The 20,180-nt window shown below is 40.5% G+C and overlaps 1 protein-coding gene across 1 annotated transcript in view; it reads right to left on the bottom strand.

Annotated features, from left to right (window-relative positions):
- LOC126176803 (sorting nexin-17) overlaps positions 1-20,180 on the bottom strand; it is a 96,181-nt gene that overhangs the window by 41,945 nt on the left and 34,056 nt on the right. Inside the window, exon 3 of the mRNA XM_049923987.1 lies at positions 7,266-7,441. Coding sequence (XP_049779944.1) covers positions 7,266-7,441 — 176 coding nt within the window. The remainder of the gene's footprint in view (positions 1-7,265; positions 7,442-20,180) is intronic.

The raw sequence follows: 20,180 nt of genomic DNA, 5'->3' as shown, positions 1-20,180 counted from the left end.
TTTTTGGAAAAGGCTCAAACTGTTACTATTTCTCTGCACACCTTTGCAAAAATATTACAATAAAATTACTTTTATTTAATTCTTACGATCAAATTTCATAAGGAAACAGAAAATCAGTGAAATATCCCATTATGGAAAATTTAAGTTTGGGAGCAAGTAAAGACAATCATTCACAATGCAGATAATGAAACCCTCATTCAACCAAGACTTGAGTATTGTTCAGCAGTACGGTATCTCTGTCCAATAGGACTGATAGAAGAAATAAGAGATGATCCAATGAAGAGTAATGTGCTGTGTTACATGTTCATTTTGTAAGCATAAAAATGTCGCAGAGACAATCAACTACGTCCACTGGCAAACACTGCTAGAGAGACATTCTCCATCATAGAGTGATTTACTCTTGAAGTTTGGAGAACATACACACCTAGAAGAGTCAAACAAATATACTGCTTCTTCCTACGTACCAGATCTGTTTAAAAAATTCCAGAACTTTGTCCACAAAATTTTTCTATGCTTACCTTTTACTTATTATGCATGGTCTCTTTCAAAATATTCTCCTCCACAATTGATACACCACTCCCAATGCCATTTCCACTTCTGGAAGCAGTCTTCATATGCCTCCCACTGCACCGCGCGAAAGTCCACCTGCGAATTTTCTTTTATCTTGCCTATTGCTGCAAATCTTCGCCCATTCAACGGGGATTTTCAACTTTGGAAACAAAGAAAACAGTTTGCAGGGACCAGATCTGGAGAATATGGAGGATGAGGCAGCACAGTGATTTCATTTTTTGTGCAACAGTCACCCACTAACTGGGATGAGTGTGCGAGTACAGTATCATAATGCAAGAGGCACGAATTGCCTTCGCCACATTTCAGATCATTCCCTTCTCACATTTTCTTGCAGGTGTCGCAACATGTCCCGATAGTACCACTGATTAACAGTTTGTCCCTTTGGCATGATTTCATGATGAACTAATCCTTCAAAGTTAAAGAAAACTATCAGCATGTCTTTGGCATTTTACCTGACTTGACAAGCTTTTCCTGGCCTTGGAGAACCTTTCCCAACCCCTTGTGAAGATTGAACCCTGGTCTCAACATGATAACCGTAGACCCACGTCTTATCACCAGTTATGATTGTCTTAATGAACATCTTTTTCTCATTTGCACGATTCAATAGCTCTTTACCGACAGAGAGGCGAAGGTCTTTCTAGTCTTGACTCACGAGCCGTGGGATGAACTTGGCAGCAGAACGATGCATTCCAAGATGCTGTGTCATGATTTCATAACATGATCCAACTGCAATGTTACATTCTTCTGCACTCTCTTGGACAGTCAGTCTTCGATTGGCACGCTTAATTTCATTGATGTTTCTGACATGAGCATCATTGGTAAACATTGAAGAATACCCTGAATGACATAATATTTACTTTCATCTCCCCACTTGTAAACTGTATGAACCATTTGTAACACCAAGTATGGCTTAAGCACTCATCGCCATAGGCTTCCTGCAACACTTAGTGTGTCTTTGTAAAGATTTTCTTGAGTTTCACGCAAAATTTTACCCATCGCGTTGCTCCTCTAACTTTGCCATCTCGAAATTTGCAAACCGTGAGACATACAACATTCTACTCAACACAGTGCTGAACAATAACTATCAGACATACAACAATGAAACTTCCAGGAGATACACATTAAACACAGATGTGCGCAGCAATGCCAACCATGTTTCTCTCCAACACACGACTGGCATGAAATTACAAACTGGAATTTTTTGAACAGATCTTGTATATCTAGCAAAAGAGCCATGAAAACAAAATTAGAGAGATTCGAGCCCCCGTGGGGCAACTGGAAAAGGGAAGTGACAGCAGTACATAAAGTAATCTCTGCCACACACCCCAAGATTGATTATGGAGTTTATATGTAGATCAAGTGATGAAAAGTGAACTTGCACGTAAAGCAGAGTTCAACATTGTAACTGTAGCTCTACATGGTTTCCATACAGTCCTCATCTCTTTCCAAGCGATTTCCATATTTTTGGCACCCTGAAGAAAGACATTTGTCGTCCATTCATGGCCATTGATTTGCTTCGGGTGAGGAGGTGCACACCTGGGTAAAATCAGGGTTCAGTGCTGCCTGTGTTGTCAACCTGGCTTGTTTTGTTCATCTGTAATGACTGTTTTTGCTAGCTCAGTTTTGTTCTTGTTTCATTTTTTATGATGGCATGTTTTAAGTGAACAATGTGCAGCTGTGAAATTTTCATTTCTACTTAGTAAAAATGCTGCTAAAACTTTTAATGTTGAAAACAGCTTACCAAGATGACACTATGGGAAAAACTCAAGTGTATGAATGGTTTCCTCAGTTTAAAAATGGCAACATGTTGATTCATGACAAACTTCATTTTGGACATCCATCAACTGCCCGTACCGATGAAAATGTTGAAAAATTCAAGAGCTTGTGCTCGCAGACTGTCAACACACAACTGATCAACTGCCAGAGATTAGTGCGTTATCTTGGAGCTCGGTTCAGTGAATTTTATTGGAAGATTTGGGAATGAAAAGGGTTGTTGCCAAATTGGTTCCTACGCTTCTGACTGACAATCAAAAAGAACATCTAGTTGAAAAATGTCATGCTTTGAAACAACTTGAAACTGATGCAGATTTTCTAGCAAGGTGATGGTGATGAGTCATGGCACTATGGTTATAACCAGAAACAAAGCAACAGTCAAGCCAATGCAAGACGTCATTGTCACTCAACCCAAAAAAATTTCTTTGACTCAAACATCTAAACAATGCAGATTTGCTTTTTTGATGCCAAGGGCGTAGTTCATTCAGAGTTTGTTCTCCCAGGTCAGACTGTCAATCAATCCTTTTATTTGGAAGTTTTAAGAAGATTGCACAACAGTGTTTATAAAAAAAAAAGGCCCAATTTGTGGCACATAGGAGACTATTTCTTCCATCATGACAAAGCATCTGCTCTCTCAGCCATCTTTGTTACAGTTTTTGGCTAAAAATGGCATGGTTCCACTGCCCATGCACCTTTTTCATCTGACCTGGCTCTGTGCAACTTTTTCTTGTTTCCGTGCATGAAGAGGGGCATAAAAGGACACCGATTAAACAACATTGATGAAGTCAAGAAAAAAACAAGAGAGTAGCTGTCAGCTATTTCTAAAGATAACTACAAAATATGTTTTGAACAGTGGAAGCACCAGTGGGACAAATGTATTAGTTGTAATGGAGAGTATTTTGAAGGGGATAAGGTTTTGTAAACAATTCAAAAACATCTAGCTTTAAAAAAAAATGATTTTTTTTTGGGTAACCATTCGTATTGAGCCATGCTACCTCTATAGCCATCTATAACTGTGAAAATGCAAGTGCAGGATTTGTGGTACAAATTGACCTGTTGATAATGTCCCATAAATATTCAATGGGATTTATGTCAAGCAATCTGGATGGTCAAGTCATTCCCTCAAACTTTCCAGAATGTTCCTCAAACCAATCGCGAATAATTGTGGCCTGGTGACATATTTGGGAACATGAGTTCATGAATGGCTCCAAATGGTCTCCAAGCAGGTTAATATAGCCATTTCCAGTCAATGATCAATTCAGTTGAATAAGTGGACCCAATCATTCCATGTAAACACAACCCACACCATTATGCAGCCACCAACAGGTTTTACAGTGTGTTGTTGACAATTTGGGTCCATGGCTTCCTGGGGTCTGTGCCACACTCAAATCCTTGTATCAGCTCTTACCAGCTGAAATCGAGACTCACATGACCAGGATACAGTTTTCCAGTCAATCAGGGTCCAACTGATATGGTCATTTTCAGTTGCCTAGATTCCAATCAATATAGTCATATGGGCAGCAGAGGTGCTGTAGGTGATGTTGTATTGTTAGCAAAGGCACTTGCATCAGTCTTCTGCTGCCATAGCCCATTAATGCCAGATTTTGTCACACTATCCTGACAGGTATGTTCGGCATACATCCCCCATTGATTCCTGCAATCGTTTTATGCACTGTTGCTTGTCTGTTAGTACTGTCAACTCTAGGCAAACATAGCTGCACTTGGTTGTTAAGTGAAGGCCACTGGCAACTTTGTTGTCTGGGTCAGAGGTAATGCTGGAATTTGGTATTTTCAGCACACTCTTGACACTGTGGATCTCAGAATTCTGAATTCCCTAACATTTCCAAATGGAGTGTTTCATGCATCTAGCTCCAACTACCATTCCATGTTCATAGTCTATACGGAAATTATTTCTACTTCTAGTGCTGTGCTTGTGAATTGCTGAGTTCCTTCTAAATTTACTTTCGTGATTAAGTGCAACTATCATTAGGGAGTATATGTAATGATTGGTATTTATGTATAAGAATCCTTAGGTCTATGAAGAGGCTTGTCAAATATGTCCAGTCATCAATTTTAAACAATATTTGTATTGCATGCTCCTGTAGAACAACACTTTTTTCACCTTAACTATAATAACCTAGAAGATTACGCCTTAGGGATGAACTGAATGAAAGTATGCTAACTACTTTTTATGCAGGTCGATACAGTGAGAGATATTTCTGAGTGCAAAGCAAACAGAACTGAGCTTCTTGGCTAACTTATCCACAAGTTGTTGCCACCTCAGTTTGTTACCCACATGCACACAGAAAGTGCTATCACCTAGTGTACACTTATTGATCTCTACTTCTGGTATCTGCAAGTCATTTTTATTTATCCTGAATAGCTTAATATGAGTTTATGCAAGATTCAGTGTTAAGATGCTGGCTGTGAACCAATTGTGGCCCAGTCCATTATTCTGTTGACTGTGTCTGGTGTGGACCTTTTATCAATTTACTTTTATCATCAGCAAACATTATTGTCTTTGAACAGCCCTCCAATGTCCTCAGTAAATCATCTATGCAGATCAGGAACAGGAGAGTATCAACCTCCAAGACTTGTGGCAAATCATATTTAATGTTTCCCCATTCTGAATATTATTCCTGTTACATCATATGATAATTTGTGATCCTCTTTTTTTCTACTTTTAAGATATGCAAGAGGAAGGCCTTTAATGTGATACCATTTTAGTCTCCCTAGCAGAGTTTTATGATCTTTATAGTCAAAGGCCTTGGCAAGACCACAGAAATTGCCAGTAGTGTAATTCTTGTTGTTTTTGCTATAATTGAGTTTGTGAGATCACATTTTGCATTCTGCATAGAGAAGCCTTTACATAAGTCAAACTGAGGTGTTGTTAAAAGGATATTCCCAGAAAGTGGTTCAGCATTCTGCTGTAAGCAACTTTCTCAAAAATATTAGATAACACAGGAAGGACTGAGACTGATCTATCATTAGAGGTCAGCTATTTATCTTTACTTTTATATACTGGCGTTAGTATTGCATACTTCAGTCTTCCAGGAAAAACTCCTTGACTCACCAGCTGATTACAAAGGTAACCCAACTGTGGCAGTACGAAGCCAGTACAAGACATTACCACACTGAAGAGCCGAAGAAACTGGTACATTTGCCTAATATCATGTAGGGCCACCACGACCACACAGAAATACCACAACATGATATGGCAAGGACTCGACTGTTGTCTGAAGTAGTGCTGGAGGGAACTGACACCATGAATCCTGCAGGGCTGTACATAAATCCATAAGAGCACAAGGGGGTGGAGATCTCTTCTCAACAGCACTTTCAAGGCATCCCAGATATGCTCATTAATGTTCATGTCTGGGGAGTTTGGTGGCCAGTGAAAATGTTTAAACTCAGAAGAATGTTCCCGGAGCCACTCTATAGCAATTCTAGACATGTCACATTCTCCTGCTGGAATTTCCCAAGTCGGTCGGAATGCGCAATGGACATGAATGGATGCAGGTGATCTGACAGGATGCTTATGTACATGTTACCTGCCAGAGTTGTATCTAGATGTATCAGGGGTCCCATATCACTCCAACTGCAGGTCCCATATCACTCCAACTGCACATGCCCCATACCATTACAGAGCCTCCACCAGTTTGAACAGTCCCCTGCTGACATACAGGTCTATGGATTCAAGAGGTTGTCTCCATACCCGTACATGTCCATCCGCTCAATACAAGTTGAAACAAGACTCATATGACCAGGCAACATGTTTCCAGTCAACAACAGTCTAATGTCGATGTTGACAGGCCCAGGTGAGCCATGAAGCTTCCTTTCATGCCGCCATCAAGGGTACACGAGTGGATCTTTGGCTCTGAAACCCCAAATCAATGATATTTTGTTGAATGGTTTGCACGCTGACACTGTTGGTGGCCCAGCACTGAAATCTGCAGCTATTTTCAGAAGGGTTGCACTTCTGCCGTGTTGACTGATTCTCTTCAGTTGTCATTGGTTCCGTTCTTGCACAATCTTTTTACAGCCGTAGCAATGTCGGAGATTTGAGGCTTTACCAGATTCCTGATATTCACAGTAAACTCGTGAAATGGTCATACAGGAAAATTCCCACTTCGTCGTTACCTTGGAAATGCTGTGTCCCATCACTCGTGTGCCGCCTATATCACCCCCCCCTCCCCCCCCCCCCAAAAAAAAAAAACTTGACAACCTACCATTGTAGCAGCAGTGACTGATCTAACAACTGTGACAGACACTTGCTGTCTCATATACGTGTTGCCGACCGCAGTGCCGTATTCTGCCTGTTTACATATCTCTGTGTTTGAATATGTATGCCTAAACCAGTTTCTTTGGCACTTCAGTGTATTTTGGCTGAGATATCATAGCCAGAACAGTTACTACTTTTCAGTGACCCAATGATCTTTGTGATCTTTCTAACAGACCACTTGACAAATCTGATGGAGAGTATGAATTACTTGTCTAAGTAAGTATATTGGATCTGCATTTGATAGGCAATTAGGAATAATTTATTGAATTTAGTAGCCAATGATTTAAATTTCATATCATTTCCCACACTCATACTCCCATCACGGAGTTCAATATCATTTGCCTTGTAAAGTGTATTCATTTCTTCTTCTTTTTTTCAGCCTAAACAGTGCCTTTTTACATCCTGATCAGTGCTTGCCCTTTCAATTAAATAATGCTCTCTCTTCCTAGCACAAAAGATTTTCACCCCTGTTATTAGTGACAATTTTTCTTGGCTTCCAATGTAGATGTTTGTGACCCAGTGTCCAGGTAAACTACAAAACTCAATACAACTTGACGCAATACTGCGCTACTGTTCTGCAAAGTTATGTACACAATAATGTGGTTATAACAGATATAAGCTGTAAGGATAATGAAATATGTACCTCAAGAACCTGGTCTGATCTTTCTGTAGTCAGAACCTTGAGCAATATCCTGTAACCATTCATAAGGTAAACATCCAAATTTACTTCTTGGCTTTTCTCACAACTTGTTTCTTGCTGAGCTGATAGAAGGAATCCATTGAATAAATCAGAGTTGACCAGTCGAGGATCTTGACCAACTAGAGGAAAACAAAAATAATTACATGCACACTTAATTTGCTTCAATTTTTTACTTGGTATGCTATGACAATGTACTGAAGATACAATGTACTTGAATATCATTTTGTCTAGAATGTAATCATTTATGCATGTATTGTTGCAGACCTACAGGTATATCACACCAATCATTAAAAATTCCTTCATCAAATGGGTGAACCACGCAATGTTCCATACTCAAAACGATTCTTTTAAAACTGTATGAATTCCATATACACACGTGTTAGATGAAATGCTTTAACCATCTGACAGTTGGTGAAATAACTGTGTTTTTCCTGATTCTTGTCATATGAATTCAGAAAATGAAATGATGATAATTTGTTCTATCCTAATAAATATAAAGCAGTTTTCCCAGCTTACTGAATATTCTATGAGGTTTCAGGATTGCAGCCAGATCATGTTGACTTCTTGCCACAACATTTTGGCAGGCAAGAAAATGAAATGATGATAATTTGTTCTATCCTAATAAATATAAAGCAGTTTTCCCAGATTACTGAATATTCTATGAGGTTTCAGGATTGCAGCCAGATCATGTTGACTTCTTGCCACAATATTTTGGCAGGCAACTGTCCAGCCGTCTTCATGTGAGTGTCCGCCACTGGAGACTGCTAGTTCACACTGTCGCTTTACAGCAAAAATTGGTGCACAAATGCAATCACTTTGGCAGCCATCACAGGAGCGCCCTCTATTGAAATCTGTGTCCTCTGAAAATACCATTCCATATGGGGCGTGCAGGTGCGTGTGTAAAGGTGAAACTACGTGTTCGCCCTCTCTCAGAATGCGCACTCGCGCTGCTAAAAACAAACATCAGATTATGTCATTATGAATAAAATATTTTCTCTCTGAATAAATTAAAGAGTTCACTGGGTCCCAAGCCTTGTCCAGTTGTAAGCCACTCTCATGGTTTATAAGATTTTGTGCTGGTTGTATCCCCACAGATTCTTTAATTACTGAATCCCAAAAGCATGTTGCTGGGGTCAAGATTATAGTGGCAGAATAGTCCACAGAGTGTCCTATGGTAATACAATGCTCAGCTATGGCTGACTTACTGGGCTGTGAAAGGTGAGTGTGGTGCTCATTTTCAATGCACCTTTCATGTACTGTGGATATCGTCTGACCTATATAAGCTTCACAACACCGGCAAGGAATATTGTAAATCCTGGCCTTCTGCAGGGCCAGATTGTCCTTTACTGAACAAGAAGGGCATAAATCTTCATTGGTGGCCAGAAGTTTACTTTAACTGGATGTTTCCTTAGGATCCTGGCTACTTTAGAAGAAAGGTTGCCGACATGTGGAAGGAATGCTCTGAACTTGAGCAGTTCCTTATCATATTGATGTTGTGAGTGGTCACTTTTCTTAGCTTTGAAAACTGATTATAGGTGTTCTAGCTCATTTGTGAGGCTGTTTACATCGGAAACAACATGAGCCCGGTGCACAACATTCTAAGGATGCAGGTAGTTTGTGAAGGGCAATGGCAGCTCAACACTTGCAGATAAAGATCCGTATCCGTGGGCTTACTGTAAACATCTTGCCTCTCTACTGAGACATTTTGTGGACAAGTGTGGGTATCATGTTCACAACTCTGCTGACTTTATCAATAGTCTGAAGTCACTTCAACTCAGTGAGCTTTGATGTCATCTCAGTTTTCACTAAGGTTCCTCTTATGGACCCTTTGTCACTCATTAACATTAAGTTCACGGCTGATATAACAGCACTTTTTCATCACGTTCTCTACCTACTTTTTATTGAACAATGAATATTTTGAGCAGATCAATGATGTTGCCATGAGCAGTCGTCTCTCCCCTCTGGTAGCGAACTTTATCAGAATTAAATCCACTAGAATATGCAGTTTACGTTGTAAATAGAGAAGGATCATTGCTTACCATTTCTGGACCTTTTGGTTACTAGGAGAGTGGATGGGTCATTAGGGCATTCTGTCTACCATAAGCCAATGCATTTGAACCTTTATCTGCAAGCGTCAAGCTGCCATCAGCCTTCAATGGCATCCTTAAAATGTTGGTGCACCAGGCTAATGTTGTTTCTTATGGAGACAGCCTTACAAATGAGCTAGAACATCTACAGTTGGTGTTCAAAGACAATGGTTACTCTCCACATCAGATTCTTACAGCGCTAAGGAGGAAGAAACATGACTGCCTACTACATCGAGAAGATAAAGAGCTGTCCAAATCCAGGGTGTTCCTTGCTTACATTGGGAACCTTTCATCTAAAGCAGACAAGATTCTAAGGAGACATCAAGTTAAAATAATCCTCTGGCCACCGGCAAACATTAGTGCTCTTCTCAGTTTGGTAAAGGATGATCTGGGTCTGTGGAAGGCTGAGATTTACAAAATTTCTTGCCAGTGTGGCGAAGCTTACATAGGTCAGACAATATCCACAGTACATGAAAGATGCACTGAAAATGAGCACCACACTTGCCTTTAAGTCAGCCATAGCTGATCATTGCATTACCAAGGGAACTCTGTGGACTATTCTGCCACAACAATCTTGACCCCAGCAAGATGCTTTTGGATTCAGTAATTAAAGAATCTGTGGAAATACGTCTAGCGCACAAATCTTATAAATCATGACAATGGCTTTCAACTGGACAAGGCTTGGGCCCCAGTGATATCTTTAATTTCTTCTGAGAGAAAACATTTTATTAATAATGACAAATCTGGAGACATCTGACGTTTGTTTTTAGCGACGCGAGTGCATATTCCAACAGAGGCGTACATGTAGTTTCACCTTTACACACCTGCCTGTGCGTCACAGATGGAACAGCATTTGCAGGGGCGCAGATTTCGATATAGGACGCTCCTATGATGGCTGCCAATGTGCATGTGTTTTCGTGCCAATTTTTTCTATAAAGTCAACGCCGAGAACTAGTAGTCTCCAGCTGTGGACACTCACCTGAAGACGGCTGTTGTGGCAAGAAGTCAACATGATCTGGCTGCAATCCTGAAACCTCATAGAAAATATAAAGTGTCAAGACTGAGAGTGCGATGCCAGAAGCAGCATTTATACTGGATCGAGCAGAAATTACCAAAACGGACAGAAAGTCAAAGCAGCTCAGACTTTGAGGAAGTACCTCTGTTTGCACACACATGAATGATGTCACATTTTCTAAATTCCCTGACAAAAGCATACAGCTGGTCATTTCCGAAATCTTTGTTATACACTGTCATTAAGACAAATCATCTCACTCCTGTTATTGCTTCTCAAGTAGTTACAGTCACACTCTTAATGTTAACTACTAAATTAAACAGATAACCCAATCCATAGTATTGCATTGATTATTAATCCAATTCTTGCCTGGGTTGGTGCTGACTTTGTGTGGAGCTCACATTAACGGTGTGTCAGTTGCTGCTATTGGAAAGGTGAGTATACAAGGCATTGTCTACACTTCAACAGTAGGGAAAGAAACAGATAAGCTTAACTGACCATTGAAAATACCACCAATGGCATGGTGCCTGTTATTAAAGGCTCATTGAAAAACATTGCTTTAAAAGAGGCTCTGGTAAGTGAGTGCTACACAGAAAATAACTTTGTCTGGAAAAGCTTACTATGACGCATCAGAATGGTGGAGGACTACAAACAAAGTTAATTAATTTCTTGTCTGCATACACAACACAGAATATCAAAATGAATTTCATGTGTTATTCCTGACCAAGCACCACATAAGCACAGGAATCCAAATGTTAAACACAGAGAACTATAAATTAGCACCCCATTTCTGTAGAGAAAGTGTGGAGAAAGGAGGTTTTGTTTCATATGTTAAAATGTTATTACAGACAAATCTATTGAAATTAATAGTTCACACTTTGATCAAAAAGTGGAACCCTGTGCTTATGAACTGATTCAACAGGAATATTCATTTATAATTATTGCAGTATACAGATTCCTACTAGGATATTTTTAAATATTTCTGGAAAAATTAGGCTCACTATTAAGCCATTTATCAGATGAAAAAAGGGAACAGAAAGTCTATGTAAATTTTAACAATAATTTTCTGAAAGATTCAGATAAAAGAAATGCTTTGGAAATTTTATTTAACGCTTACAACCATAATTCTTTTGCTGATTTTTCCTACCAGAATTGTACAGGAAAACAGAACAATAATGAATAACATATTTGCAGCTAAATACTTAATGAGAGAGTGGCCTCTCTGAAACTATCCATACATAGCCATTTAGCCGAATAGTTCAGTGATTACTGAATAAGGAAGGAAGAAAGCGTAGTATTTAGTGTCCCTTTGGCAAAGAGGTCATTAAACATGGAGCACAAGCTCAGATTGAGTAACGGAAAGAAATTGGCCATTCCCTTTCAATGGAACAATCCTGACATTTGCCTTAAGTGATTTAGGGAAATTACGGGAAAACTAAACCAGGATGACCAAATTGGGATCTGAACCTTCATCCTCCAGAACATGAGTCCAATGTGCTAACCACTGTGCTACCTCGCTCAGTGATTACTGAACGGACAACAGAAAGTCACAAGGCATTCTTACAGGAAAGTTTCAAGGCATCCCGCAGCAAACTGACTGAAGGGACGTGTATAATGTGACTGATGTTAATTCTAAATTTAATGTATTAACAGGTGGATTTCTTTCAATATTTCACAGCTGTCTTCCCAAGAAAACAATAAAGAATGTCACTATAATAATATAACTGTGTGTGGCTCAATAGTCAAATGCAGGTCTTCCACTTTAAGGCACCGTGAAAGCCTCAGTTTACAAAAGAAATTACATTGTCTCGTGTATGGCAAAGGTAATGATATGAAATGGTTAGGATAAACAATGAACTAACACTGATTTCATGTTGTTGCCTTCAGTCCAAAGACTGGTTTGGTGCAGCTCTCCATGCTACTCTATCCTGTGCAAGCTTCTTCATCTCCCAGTACTTACTGCAACCTACATCCTTCTGAATCTGTTTAGTGTATTCATCTCTTGGTCTCCCTCTACTATTTTAACCACCATGCTGCCCTCCAATACTAAATTGGTGATCCCTTGATGCCTCAGAATATGTCCTACCAAGCAATCCCTTCTTCTAGTCAAGTTGTGCCACAAATTTCTCTTCTTCTCAATTCTATTCAATACCTCCTCATTAGTTATGTGATCTACCCATCTAATCTTCAGCATTATTCTGTAACACCACATTTTGAAAGCTTCTATTCTCTTCTTGTCTAAACTATTTATTGTCTACGTTTCACTTCCATACATGGCTAAACTCCATACAAATACAGTCATAAACTTAAATCTATTCTCGATGTTAGCAAATTTCTCTTCTTCTGAAACGCTTTCCTTGCCATTGCCAGTCCACATTTTACATCCTCTCTACTTCGACCATCATCAGTTATTTTGCTCCCAAACTAGCAAAACTCATTTACTACTTTAAGTGTCTCATTTCCTAATCTAATTCCCTCAGCATTACCTTATTTAATTCAACTACATTCCATTGTCATCATTTTGTTTTTGCTGGTGTTCATCTTATATCCTCCTTTCAAGACACTGTCCATTCCGTTCAGCTGCTATTTCTGGTCCTTTGCTGTCTCTGACAGAATTACAATGTCATCGGCAAACCTCAAAGTTTTTATTTCTTCTCCAAGGATTTTAATTCCTACTCTGAATTTTTCTTTTGTTTCCTTTACTGCTTGCTCAATATACAGATTGAATAACATCGGGGACAGGCTACAACCCTGTCTCACTCCCTTCCCAACCACTGCTTCCCTTTCATGCCCTTCGACTCTTACAACTGCCATCTGCTTTCTGTACAAATTGTAAATAGCCTTTTGCTCCCTGTATTTTACCCCTGCCACCTTCAGAATCTGAAAGAGAGTATTCCAGTCAACATTGTCAAGGGCTTTCTCCAAGTCCACAAATGCTAGAAATGAAGGTTTGCCTTTCCTTAATCTATTTTCTAACATAAGTCATAGGATCAGTATTGCCTCACGTGTTCCAACATTTCTACGGAATCCAAACTGATCTTCCTCGAGGTTGGCTTCTACCAGTTTTTCCATTTGTCTGTAAAGAATTTGTGTTACTATTTTGCAGCCATGGCTTATTAAACTGATAGTTCGGTTATTTTGACATCTGTCAACATCTGCTTTCTTTGGTGTTGGAATTATTATATTCTTCTTGAAGTCCGAGGGTATTTCGCTTGTCTCATACATCTTTCTCACCAGATGGTAGAGTTTTGTCAGGGCTGGCTCTCCCAAGGCTATCAGTAGTTCTAATGGATTGTTGTCTACTCCTGGGGCCTTGTTTCGACTTAGGTCTTTCAGTGCTCTGTCAAACTCTTCACGCAGTATCATACCTCCCATTTCATCTTCCTCTACATCCTCTTCCATTTCCATAATACTGTTCTCAAGAACAGCACCTTTGTATAGACCCTCTACATACTCCTTCCACCTTTCTGCTTTCCCTTCTTTGCTTAGAACTGGGTTTCCATCTGAGCTCTTGATATCCATGCAAGTGGTTCTCTTTTCTCCAAAGGTCTCTTTAATTTTTACCCCTAGTGAGATAAGCCTCTACATCCTTACATTTGTTTTCTAGCCATCCCTGCTTAGCCATTTTGCACTTCCTGTCGATCTCATTTTTGAGACGTTTGTATTCCTTTTTGCCTGCTTCATTTACTGCATTTTTATATTTTCTCCTTCAATTAAATTCAATATCTTTTCTGTTACCCAAGGATTTCTATTAGCCCTCGTCTTTTTACCTACTTGATCCTCTGCTGCCTTCACTATTTCATCTCTCAAAGCTACCCATCCTTCTTCTACTGTATTTTTTCCCAACATTCTTGTCAATCATTCCCTGATGCACTCCCTGAAACTCTCTACAACCTCTGGTTCTGTCAGTTTATCCAGGTCCCATCTCCTTAAATTCCCACTTTTTTGCAGTTTCTTCAGTTTTAATCTACAGTTCATAACCAACAGATTGTGGTCAGAGTCCACATCTGCCCCTGGAAATATCTTACAATTTAAAACCTGGTTCCTAAATCTCTGTCTTACCATTATATATCTGAAACCTTCCAGTATCACCAGATTTCTACCACGTATACAACCTTCTTTCACAATTCTTTAACCAAGTGTTAGCTATGATTAAGTTACGCTCTGTGCAAAATTCTACCAGGCAGCTTCCTCTTTCATTCCTTACCCCCATTCCAAATTCGCCTACTACGTTTCCTTCTCTTCCTTTTCCTACTACTGAATTCCAGTCACCCATGACTACTGAATTTTCGTCTCCCTTCACTATCTGAATAATTTATTTTATCTCATCATACACTTCTTCAATTTCTTCGTCATCCGCAGAGCTAGTTGGCATATAAACTTGTACTACTGTGGTAGGCATGGGCTTCGTGTCTATCTTGGCCACAATAATGCGTTCACTATGCTATTTGTAGTAGCTTACCCACATTCCTATTTTTTTATTCATTATTAAACCTACTCCTCTATTACCCCTATTTGATTTTGTATCTATAACCCTGTATTCACCTGACCAGAAGTCTTGTCCCTCCTGCCACCAAACTTCACTAATTCCCACTATATCTAACTTTAACCTATCCATTTCCCTTTTTAAATTTACTAATCTACCTGCCCAATTAAGGGATCTGACATTCCACCCCCTGACCCATAGAATGCCATTTTTCTTTCTCCGGATAACAACATCCTCCTGAGTACTCCCCGCCTGGAGATCCGAATGGGGGACTATTTTACCTCCGTAATATTTTACCCAAGAGGACGCCATCATCATTTAACCATACAGTAAAGCAACATGCCCTCGGGAAAAATTACAGCTGTAGTTTCTCCTTGCTTTCAGCCATTCACAGTACTAGCACAGCAAGGCCGTTTTGTTTAGTATTACAAGGCCAGATCAGTCAATCACCCAGACTGTTGCCCCTGCAACTACTGAAAAGGCTGCTGCCCCTCTTCAGGAACCACACGTTTGTCTGGACTCTCAACAGATACCCCTCCGTTGTGGTTGTGCCTACTGTACGGCTACCTGTATCGCTGATGCATGCAAGCCTCCCCACCAACGGCAAAGTCCGTGGTTCATGGGGGGGACTGATTTTATATTACAAGATAAATTGTGTTGTCTTAAGGAAATTCGTCAAAAAACCTCTGTATAATGTCAGAAATTAATAGTTCAGATAGTAAATGACATCTTTATGGGTAATAGTTCAAAGGGAAATAAGGAAATTAGTTAAGACAAGCAAGGACTTTAACAGTCAGGTAGCCAACATACTGCCACAAGCTCTGGCACATGCAGTGTGGCTTGGTGGTTAGCATTGCTGGCTTGACTAGTATGCTGCAGATCATCAGTTCAAATTCAGTCACCAGCAATTATTTGTTATTTTGCTTAGCATTTATCAGTTCTGGAAGATTCTTGAAATAGCTTATATTTTTAATGTTCGTATGTTCTGAAATATTCATTGTATGTTTAAATACCACCATTCTGGAATATTCCAAGTTTGTATAAATAACTGCATTCTCTGTTCAGGAAGTCAGCTCTGTATTAATGTTCACAATAAACATTCTTCCAGTGATAAATGTTGTATTTCACTGAAGAGACAAATTTTATATTGTACTTGATTGTGGTTATGACGTGACATTGTTTCATGAAGACACCAGCCACTTCAAAACATCTACAGCATGGTTGCAATTAGGTGATGTAAAAGCCATCACCTACGAGGACAGAAACCAGAATAGAAGCAATACATCATTCCAAAGGTCCTTATAGTCAGGAGCCAATGGATTCCAAGCCAGCAGTAAGTCAGCTGTACATGATACATCTATCAGTGTTTTTTGGAGGCCCTAGTCAGAACCCAAAAAATGGCTGAAAGGATTCAACCAAGTCACCAAATACAATGGGTGGGATGATGTGATGTCTTTGCTAAATAATACTTTTACTTCACTGGCGCAATCCAGTGTGTGTGTGTGTGTGTGTGTGTGTGTGTGTGTGTGTGTGTGTGTGTGAAGCGTGTGTGTGTGTGTGTGTGTGTGTGTGTGTGTGAAGCTTATGGGAACTCAACAGCAAGGTTATTGGCACCATGACCCTCATTAAAACAAATGAATCTGGATAAAGTCTCTAAGAGAAAGGTGGCTGACTAACAGAAAACATGGGTGAGCCAGTCACCCTGTTAACACATTAAGAACATCTCCCTAATATTTTAGGAAACAAGTTTGATGTATCACAATACCTTAAAGCTCTCAATACATCCATGTGAATATTACATAAAATAGAGAGCAGGTCTGTTGGAAAATCTTCTGCTGCCTTCTCATCAAAAAATAAACACAGTCCTATAAAATGTGGCACACAGTGATGTACACCACAAGCACCAAACATTGGAGAGTTCTCCCACAGGAGCAAGAAGCCGTGTATCACAGGGCTGTGGCCTATGCAAAGATGAGTAGGGAGAACCCCATCATGTCGGCATGGCTGGAAGGAGGTACACCACTGCTATGTTGCAGGCTTTACTGGACAGAGCTTTTTGTCTGTCACTTCCAGCCACTCATCTCCCCACTGACATCTGACACTGTACCACAACAGCGATATGAAAAATGCAGGGCGATGCAACATTGAACCAACTGAGGATCAACACAAGCCTCCTTGGCTGCTACTCCACCCTTTTGTTTCCTGCAATACCCATGCATCCTGGCACCCAGAAGGAGGACACATCCTTCTGCGGCCATTGTTGCCAGAGAAGGTGTCCTGGATGTCCTGGACTAGTTTATCAACTGAATACAAGCATTGCAGGGACTGAGGAGCACTCAGGGTGTCAAAGCAGATGAATTTACCAGGCACAGAACATCTCATCTCCTCCAGTGCCCTCCAGATTGCAGATAGTTCAGTTTCAGATACAGTGAACTTGGTGGGAAGTGAATCTTGAAGACACGATTCTGAGGGGGGGATGGACAAAAAAGGAGCAACCAATGGAGTCTCCCTTGTTTGGACCTATCCGTAAAAACAGCAACATAGACGTCGTGCCCTTTAAAATGTTCGAAAATATTGCACTAAAAACAGAAGGAGGAGGGCAATCTCTCTAGTACTGCACTATCTAAAATTACTCTGGGCCTCTGCTGTAACCCGGGTGGCTGCCACTTAAAAGCCTAAATTTGAAACTTTACATGCTCCATACCAAGACACTTCAGCACATATTTCACATGGATCCCAAATGGCTTCATTTCCCATGGAGAATTCGTTAAGACACGTTCCATAGTTGGACGAGCAACGGTATGGTATGCTGGGGAAATGGCAGTAGTGAGGAGCTGACTTGCCTGATGCACCATGAGAAGCTGCCACCAGAAGGTAAGTGATGGTGCACCAGCCACAGCACAGAGAATGGATATGGAGCTGGTCCTGTTAATGCCTATGGTCACCCTAATCCCCTCATGGTGTACAGCGTCCATGATTTTTCAGGCATAAAGGCCTCACTGACTAATACACAGTGCACTCACAGTCCAGTCACGATCGAATGAAAGCCCTATGAAACTGGAGCAAATGCACCATGGTCACTCCCGAAGACATGTGGCTAAGGCACTTCAAAATGTTTAGTTCCTTCTGGGCCCTTCATGTCCTTCAGGTGCGATAACCACAACAGGTTGGAATCAAAAATGAGGCTCAAAAACCATATACATTCTTTAAAAGCAAGAATGGTGTTCTGTATATATGCAATGTAGGTTAATTAAAAATATGACGAGAATGATTAAAATGAAAACACATCCACTTCTCCAAAGAAAACATAAAACCAGTCTTTGTAGCCCATTCCTACAGCCCCTTCAACATAAGTTGCAACTGATTAGTTCCTGTTGCCATACTGGAGCAGGAAAAGAAAACTGCACAATCATCCACAAATAAGGAGCACTTTATGGGACTCATTATCGTAGATGAGGTTCTGTTTATGGCTATGGCAAAGAGGGGAATATTTAAAACACTGCCATGAGGAACTTCATTCTCCTGTACAAAACAATCCGACAGCATGTCACCAATGTTGGACCTAAAAACCGCTCAGACAAGAAAGACCACATGAAACTAGGGAGGGGGGCCACAAAAGTCCCATTGATGCAGTTGCTTGAGAGCACTTTGTCTCTAAGTAGTGTTGTAGGCCTTGCCGATGTCAAAGAATACAACAAGACAATGGTGTTTACGTAGGAAAGCCTGTTGCGTAACCACCTCTAGCAGGGTCATATTGTTGACACTGGACCAAAATCTCTGGAACCCACACTGAGAGTGACTAAGGAGTTGCCTGGTCTTTAACAACCAGACCAGACAACAGTTAACCATTTGCTCTAGGGTCCTTTTTTTTCTACACAGCTTGTTAAGGAGACACTCTGGCACCTACTAAGCATATGCAGTCCTTTCCTGGTTTAAGGAGAGCTATAAATACTGCCTCTCTCCAAGACTTGTGAAGTTGGCTTCTCTGCCATATCAAATTAAAATTTGAGGAGGATTTCCTTTGATGATTCTGGCAAATGTTGAAGCAAGCGCTACTGGATTTGGTCATGACCGGGTGCAGTGTCAAGAGTCCCACACAATGCCAATTCCAGCTCCCACATAGAGAAAAGTTGTAAGACAGAACTGTGGGATCTGAAGTCCATTTTGCCCCTCTCTGCAGTCACAAGGTAGTGGTAAAGGCCAGACTGTGGCTAGCACTGGCAGTAGTCGCACCAAAATGCTCTGGCATCATCTGAGCAATGTCTCCAGACAGGGTGATCCCCAGAGCAATTTACACACTTTGGAGGAGAGAAGCAACTAACTCCGCCATGGGCAGCCTTGCCACATTTGGCTTAACCGTTACATTCTAAAGTGGTATGCCCAAAGTGCTGGCACTTAAAAATGCACATTGGGTTGGAGGCACAGGGCTGTATGCTTAGACGAAACAACTTGCCCTGATATGTTCTGGGAGGTTTGCGCTATTCAAGGTAAGGATGAAGGAGTCAGGTTTTATGAGATTCCCATCCACACTTTTCAATATATTTTGCACACCAAAGATCCCTTCTTGAGCCCAGTCATCTTTCAACTCCTTGGGAGTGATGGCCAGATCTCTACATGACACAACATCTTTGCTATAGTCCAAGTCGATGTGGAACTCCATTTCTATAGGTTATTTGCCAAGGCATTTAGCTTTCCAGAGGTTTGATGCTTGTTGGAATCTAACAATTTCAACAAACAATGTTCCAGTACACAATTGCTTGGCTGATTTCAGTGTACTTGCAATGCCCTGTAAACCTTTTCAAATATAAAAAGGTGATACCTTCTCAAAGCTGCCCTCCTTAGATTTCACAATCAAAAACACCTTCTGACCAACAGCATGTATTCTGTAGCTACTGAGTGAAGAACTCTGTGTAAGTTGTGGGTCTGGAGGTCTGGCTACACAAGCCCTCTTAGTAGATTGAGTCTTGGCACCTAGAAGCAGTCCACCTATTCTGCAAGGAGAAAGAAGAGGAACTTTCAAGGGTTCCATTTCAGTTCCATGAGGAGCTAGGGAAATACACTATGTGATCAAAAGTATCCGGATAACTGGCTGAAAATGACTTAGAAGTCCATGGCGCCCTCCATCGGTAATGCTGGAATTCAATATGGTGTTGGCCCATCCTTAGCCTTAATGACAGCTTCCGCTCTTGCAGGCATACGTTCATTCAGGTACTGGAAGGATTCTTGGGAAATGGCAGCCCATTCTTCATGAACTGATGAAATGAGGAGAGGTA

Source organism: Schistocerca cancellata, chromosome 1 (genome assembly GCF_023864275.1).
Source record: "Schistocerca cancellata isolate TAMUIC-IGC-003103 chromosome 1, iqSchCanc2.1, whole genome shotgun sequence".
Lineage (NCBI taxonomy): Eukaryota > Metazoa > Arthropoda > Insecta > Orthoptera > Acrididae > Schistocerca > Schistocerca cancellata.
The sequence above is the reverse complement of the archived record's forward strand: the minus strand, read 5'-3'. Positions and strand labels throughout refer to the sequence as shown.